General features: G+C 36.7%; 1 protein-coding gene across 3 annotated transcripts in view; it reads right to left on the bottom strand.

Moving 5' to 3' along the window:
• Nucleotides 1–3391: 3391 nt before the first annotated feature.
• The window catches only part of LOC106476230 (early growth response protein 1-like), a 13260-nt gene continuing 8890 nt past the window's right edge, over nt 3392–7761 (bottom strand). Inside the window, exons 1-2 of one of the 3 annotated variants that reach the window (XM_022380162.1) lie at nt 7205–7264; nt 4856–7101 (exon numbers count right to left, since the gene is read on the bottom strand). In XM_022380162.1, coding sequence (XP_022235870.1) covers nt 5870–7060 — 1191 coding nt within the window. In that variant the 5' untranslated portion in view covers nt 7061–7101; nt 7205–7264 and the 3' untranslated portion in view covers nt 4856–5869. Of the gene's footprint in view, nt 3693–4855; nt 7102–7204; nt 7265–7761 lie in introns of those variants that run through there. The other 2 variants (XR_002609110.1, XM_013936897.2) reach the window with 2 other exon arrangements.

Genomic DNA, 7761 nt, shown 5'->3' with positions numbered 1-7761 from the left:
AACTAAATACAGTACTAGCTAGACACAAGGCACAATTAACTAAATACAGTACTAGCTAGACACAAGGCACAATTAACTAAATACAGTACTAGCTAGTCACAATCCACTAAATACAGTACTAGCTAGTCACAATTCACTTAATACAGTAATGCCTTGTGACTAGCTAGTTTGTGACTAGCTAGTACTGTATTTAGTGAATTGGTGAATTGTGCCTTGTGCCTTGTGACTAGCTAGTACTGTATTTAGTGAATTGTGCCTTGTGACTAGCTAGTACTGTATTTAGTGAATTGTGCCTTGTTCACTAAATACAGTACTAGCTAGTCATTGTGACTAGCTAGTACTGTATTTAGTGAATTGGGCACAATTCACTAATTACAGTAATAGTCACAAATTGGTTTCGTACCGTACTTGGTTTTAGTTTTTACATTTTAATTTTTTTTTGCAAACAATTTACTTACTCTGATTGCACTATAAAACTTTATGTTTTGTTTTCCTCACGTGTAGTAACATCTGATGTTACTGTATGAAACAGATGGAGTTACGTGTAGTAACATCTGATGTTACTGTATGAAACAAATGTAGTTACGTGTAGTAACATCTGATGTTACTGAATGAAACAAATGTAGTTACGTGTAGTAACATCTGATATTACTGTATGAAACAAATGTAGCTACGTGTAGTAACATCTGATGCTACATTTGTTCATAAAGTAATATCAGATGTTACTACCCGTAGCTACATTTGTTTCATAAAGTAACATCAGATGTTACTACACGTAGCTACATTTGTTTCATACAGTAACTACACGTAGCTACATTTGTTTCATACAGTAACATCAGATGTTACTACACGTAGCTATACGTGTAGTAACATCTGATGTTACTGTATGAAACAAATGTAGCTACGTGTAGTAACATCTGATGTTACAATTTGAAATAGCGGAACGGTCAAATGAATGTGTGGTTCATGTTTCGACCAAACGACCTTGACTACGATTTGATGGTGACCATTATAGAATTTTTTAATAATTTTGTTGTGTCTTGAGATTCTGTTAAAATGTTTTGTTTCAGAATTTCGCCCAAAATTACCCAAGCACTTTTACCATAACTCTAAGGTTACTGGAACTTTAAGGTTACCGGAACTCTAAGGTTACCGTAACTCTAAGATTACCGTAACTCTAAGGTTACCGTAACTCTAAGATTACCGTAACTCTAAGGTTACCGTAACTCTAAGATTACCGTAACTCTAAGATTACCGTAACTCTAAGGTTACCGGAACTCTAAGGTTACCGGAACCGTACTATCTTGAACTGTGTTAGCGAATAGAAGTTGGAATTTCTGCGCAAAAGCTTCACAAGGGCTATTAGCTTCACAGGGGCTATTAGCTCATAATTATCCCTAATTTTGAACCGATAAGCTAGAGGGAAAGCAGCCAAATAGTACTCACCGTCAACTTTTGTCTGATTGCATAGCGGGATTTGACTGTTACTCTTACAACGCACCGACGACCTAAATGTGGAAACGGGTCGCGAACTTTTAACCCTCTGATTCACAGTCCGGGCATGTTAGCCACATATGTTAAAGTTGTTATGATTCTGTAATACTTGTCTTTGTAATCAAACTATAATTTTTATGTCACATCTTCAAATAAATAACTTAGTTCTGTTGCATAGGAGACTGTGGTTTACATTTCCCTCATTAAATTTTATTCTACCATCAAACACGCGTAAGAAACAATCAAAATTTACAGTCAAGAATAATTAAAAAACATGATCCAAATTATAAAGCGTAATTAATTAAAAGAATTAATCACAAAAACTTGGAAGTTTTATTTTAAACAGTTTGCAATAATTTAACATTTTTGCATATTTACAGAACTACCGCATGAAACTGGACGTTCACTAATCTTCATTGAGATGTCTTATAGTTATAGTTTCAGGTTTACAAGCTATTGAAGGTTAATGGTATTATGCCCGGACTGTTAACCCGAGGGCTTACGATTCACATTCCTTTAACTAGAGAAAAGCGGTATAAGAATGACAGTCAAATTCCACTATTCGGTCAGACAAAAGTAGCTTAAGAGTTGACGATGTGTGCTGTTCACTAGCTGCCTTACCTATAGTCTTCTAGTTCAAAACTAAGGCTAATGTATAGACAGCCCTTGTATAGCTTTGCGCGAAATTTCTCAAACAAAACACAAATTATCAAATTCTTCCCCCTTTCAGCGGCAAGACTAAAATTTGAGGTTGGATCCTTGAAGTGGGCACAGAGTAGATAGGCTGTTGTGCAGCTTTGCGTATAACTACAAAAATTATACTTCTGTGAGTTTTTATTATCGGACATCTTGCCTGAGTTTCAAAGCAAGATGTCAAAAGTAAAAAAAAAACCTTTCAGATAGCGCCCTCTTGCCAACCACGGCAAAACTTTTTTTGTTACAACCCCCAAAACTATTGAACATTGTAGACAGTAAAACATTTTTTTATATAACAAGCTTCAGACGTTCTATTTCGGTCTTCAAAATCATTTTCTGTTTCAGGTTTTAGAAAATATTTGATCTTGTATATGAGAAAATCTTTACTGAAAGTTTTTGAAATATCAGGTTGACCTGATAGGGTAATATTTAGTGTAAAAAAGTGTGACAAAACTAAAAGCAATTCAGACCACAAAAAGATCTAAAGATCATAGTTGATTTCAACGTTTTAATACGACGAAACATGAGTAAATACATCGCTTTTCCTCTATATAGGTTTGAGACAAAAAACAAGAGCAAAAATTCCTTATTTGAGAGAAAAACACGTAACAAGGAAGTTTCCTGACTTCAAAACAGCACTTGAAACTGGCATTACGTATTTAAAACGCACGTGATATTAGGTAATTAAAACACACGTGATGTCAGATATTTGAAACTCACGTGACGTCAAATGTTTAATTTATATATGAGATTTGAAAACACGAGACAAACTGATGTAAGGACTTCACAGATGATTTAAACACTTACATAAAAAACGTTCAGTCAAAAAATGTCAAGGTTAATTAGCGGTGAGATCCAGTGATCAAAAGAATTTAAACACTTACATAAAAAACTTTAAATCAGAAGATGTCAAGGATAATCTGTAGGTGAGATTTCTTCTCTTCATCACTGGACATCACCTGCTAATTAACCTTGACATCTTCTGGTTTAACATTTTTTATGTAAGTGTTTAAATTCTTCTCTTGATCTCTGTATCTCACCTGCTGATTATCCTTGACATCTTCTGATTTAACGTTTTTTCTGTAAGTGTTTAAATTCTACTCTTCATCACTGTATCTCACTCGCTAATTAACCTTGACATCTTCTGATTTAACATTTTTTATGTAAGTGTTTAAATTCTTCTCTTGATCTCTGGTTTAAACACTTCCATAAAAAACATTAAATTAGAAGATGTCAAGGTTAATCAGCAGGTGATGTCCAGTGATGAAGAGAAGAATTTAAACACTTACATAAAAAACGTTAAATCAGAAGATGTCAAGGTTAATCAGCGGGTGATGTCCAGTGATCAACAGAATTTAAACACTTCCATAAAAAAACATTATACCAGAAAATGTCTTTCAGTCAAATCATTTTAGACATCGTCACCATGTGGCATTCCACACCTTAACTTACGACATCAAACAAAAGAAAGTTTTTGTTTTTTTCTTCAGCTTGTGAAGAAGCTAGGAAAGAGAACAATAGATATAAAAATATTTGATAAATGTGTTACAAAATCAAACTACATCAAACCTTGAAACTAAAATACAATGGTATTAAAGGTATCACAAGTTTCTTGTAAAAATGGCGAAGGTTTGTAGAAGCTGTTTCCGGGGGAAATGTTCAAACTAGTATTATATACACAGTTGTCTTTTAAATTACAGTGGATAACTTGACAGAACTCTGAGCTAAAATATAAGATTTCTGGCACCGTTATTACACAATAAAACATGTTACTTTATTAACATAAACTTATATAATCATGCAAATTTGACTGTAGTTAGGCGAGACAAAATTTTCTCTTCTTTCCTATACACAATAATATTCTATAATAGTTAATATAAGTAAATATATAGGCTTCAAGACACGCTTACATTATATACACTATAGTTAACAATACAACAAGAACACGATTTCATGTTAAGCTCTTGCTCATTAGCAGCTTTCAAGAGCGTAGCTTCCCTAAAAAAGATTTTCTTATGGATGTACCACTGGAAGGTGATGTCGCATCGACAAATATAAAATAGGCCAGCCGTAATTGAACTGATGTTAGGCTTAAGTTGCTTTAGGCCTGTTTCATATCGCATTAACAAGCATTGCCGTAATTGACGTTAGGCTTACGTTGCGTTAGAACTGTTCGCACTCGCGAACATATCGCGTTAGCGAGCATTGCCGTAATGGATGTTAGGCTTAGGTTGTCTTAAGGCTATTCACACTAGGGAGCATGATATTCGTTTGATGAAAAAGACTTGTCATAACTGATGCCAAACATAAGTTGCTTTAGACCTATTTCACAGTTGTTAATGTGATAAGACGTTGTAATGAGCATCCACGCGAAAATGCTTTCTAGGTAATTTTCAGAGTGAACAATAATATAAAGGTACTGACTTTGTGCGCGCTTGGCAAAAAGATGAAAGAAGTGGAATCAGACCGAGGCTTAAACAATCGAAGATCACAGACAAATATTTTATGTAGAAGTGTCATAAAAATAGAAAAATATTTAATTTTTTTCGAAACAGAAGAAATGTTTTTTCTTCCATTATAGGGAATAAAATTTGTATTTAAAACAGAGTATTATTTTAATATATAATTTATTTTTATATTTTGAAGATCTAAAACTATTGTTTATATTGTCTAAAGTGGACAAACTATAATAAATATCGCAAACTATAGGCCTGAATGAAATCAACGACAATAAATGTCTATTTTTGTGTTTTCAAAGCTATTTGGTATTAAAACAACTAGCCATTTAAAATTTCATAAGAAACGTTTTCTAGTTGGCGTTTCTTCGTTTGTACAGGACTATATTAGTGAAATCACTTATAAGTAGATGACTTTGAACCTTTTGTAAGGTAACTACAAACAGAAACAAACGTTTTCTCAAAATATATAAACATCGTTTTGCTCACACAAAATGTACATTTTCTCACGGTTAAGTTGACTTCTTTCAAACTATTGGTACATCGATCGTTATTCATTAAATCAATCTTCTGAAATTGAAACAAACAAACTGAATATATTAAAACTAACTATCCAATATGATATGGCGCTGGTAACAGATCATATTTTTTAAGCAAAAAAAGTTCAAGAAAGACTGAGGTTATCCATACCTAAACTTCTGCTTTTAATTCAGGCAGTCTTGTTAATACATTTTGCACAGAGAATCAGTCAGAATTGTTATTTTTCATTATATTTATAAATTCCTGTTAAAAACATAAGATGGCAGATAAATTGTGCGAGACATTAATGTTTTAACATTTAAACAAAAAAGGTCTTTTGAGTTAAAACGATTGAATCAGACCTTTTTTTTTCAAACGTTAACAGTTATATACAATCAATAAACAAATAATCTGTTGTGTTTTAGGACAACAAGTGTAAATGCTTTCTTTACAAACTCAGAAGCAGAAGTATTTACTGAGCCAATGTTAAAAATTTGGTAGCGAAGAAGGGGCCTGAGGCACAGATTGTGGCTTAATCAAGGCATGGCCCCCTAACGGGAACTGATGCTCAATCAGCTACACGGGTAAAAAGAGCACCCTCAGACCCTTACTTTCCAGTTTTCAAATACTTGTTCGTTAAAGTCCGAACGGTCATCAAACATGGTTTGATAATATGGACATCTCTTTCTGTCTAAAGGTCAAGTTTACTGTAAGGCGGAAGTGGTCACTGACACAGTTTCTGACGGGGAGAAAGAGCTGCTAGGAACCAGACTTGAGGAGGGGTCATCCTGAGAAAGTTCACTTCTGCTACTTGGGCCCGCACCCTCGCTAGCCTGAGCCTGTGTGGCCGATCTCTTCTGTTTCTGCTTCAAGTGAACCTTGGTGTGTCGCTTCTTCTCGTCGCTTCGAGCGAACCTGCGGCCGCACAAATCACAGGAAAACGGCTTCTCACCAGTATGTGTGCGAATATGTGTAGTTAAGTGGTCACTCCTACTGAATGACCTCATACAGATCCGGCATTGAAAAGGTTTTTGACCAGTGTGGATCCGGATGTGGCGGGTCAGTTCATCGCTGCGAGAGAACCTCCGGTCGCAAGCTTCTAATGGACAAGCATAAGGTCGTTCGTGGACTGGCGTCTTGCTAGGCCTGTTGGGGTACTTGCGTTGTTTCACAGGCACCAGCTTGAAAGGAATTGGGCTAGACTGATAAGCCTGGCTGAGAATCTCGTGTCCCTTACTAGTGGCTTGGTTGTATTCGGCTAGTCCTTGCCCAGGGAGAAAGCCGGCTTCAGGGACAGGTTCTTGTTTTGGAAATACAGTAGATGAGCCCGCTTCGAGATGAACAGGTCCGTAATCAGGCGTGTTAAAAACCGGGGTGGTCCATTGTCCTGAGGTGGATGCTAGTTCTATCCCTTGTTGGAAGATCATGGACTGTGGAGGCATTCCCCCAGCAGCTGCTACGAGAGCCGCGACGTTCCCCTCAGGACCAGTGCAACTGCCATACACAGGAGACTGTTTCACGGTAAATCCCTGACCACTGGTGTCAAACTGTAACAGTTCCTGTTGGCCCTGAGGGCTAATGAAGAAATGTTCTTGAACCATTGTTTCTGCTAGAGGATGAGGTGGTGCAATGATCGTCTCAAATGTTCCGTGGGTGGGAGAAGCGGAGAAGTGAGAAGAAGGAGCAGGCGAAGCTGTTCCCTGACCAGGAGGTGGTGGTGGCGAAACCGTGTGAGGACTGGATATATTTAGAAAAGGACCGAAGTCTGATGCTTTCTCAGGGTCCAGCCACCCTAGAACCTGACCCTGACCTCCCTGCTGGGCGGGAGGGGTTGTACGGTTATACGAAAGACTTTGAGATGTGGCGGTTTGCTGTGGGGAGCTACTGGGGAACATCCCTTGATCAGGCTTCTCGGTAGAGGGGACCACCGCCTCGGCTGTGTAGAAAATTAAAAATATTTGTATTATTAACTCTGTGTTACAAAAATGTCCTATCATTTTAAATGAATTCAACTTAATATTGGCAATTCTTCAACTTACTCTGTCAGTACGTAACTCGGTGAGCGTACCTGGCCGCCATTAATACTCCGCCCTCACTTCTTTACGTAAGAGTACAGTTAGCCAATCACATTTGCACACTGATTATATCAGCCTGGGAAAACTAGTTTTATTACACTTTTTTTCTCGTATACACTTTATTTACATTTTGAACTAACTTAACAAAAGAAAAAAAGTCACAGGTCCTCATATAGATAGCAAACAAATATAAAACATTGTCTGTTATAGCGATTGGGTCCTAATTAAGAATAAAGAGTGTTTAATTTGTTATTTATATAAATATCTGCACAGTTGCCGCATAAGAAACAACGAAGCCACATCGTACGTCACACACGCGCTCTAGCAAATTATTGTTCAGGTCTATTTCCATCTATTTCAGCGACAGGAGTTAACGTGTAAATCGCGACGGTGTTTGTTTGTGTGTGTGTGTGTGTGTTTGCTAACTTGGAGAAAATAGTGAACTGGGCGTCGTTGCTTTTAAGGAGCTGTCATGCCAAGAAGACCGAGATCATAAATGGGTTGATTATATGAGCTTCACA

The sequence above is a fragment of the Limulus polyphemus genome, unplaced genomic scaffold, assembly GCF_000517525.1.
Source record: "Limulus polyphemus unplaced genomic scaffold, Limulus_polyphemus-2.1.2 Scaffold10094, whole genome shotgun sequence".
Classification (NCBI taxonomy): Eukaryota; Metazoa; Arthropoda; class Merostomata; order Xiphosura; family Limulidae; genus Limulus; species Limulus polyphemus.
This window is presented reverse-complemented; position numbering and strand designations above follow the sequence as displayed.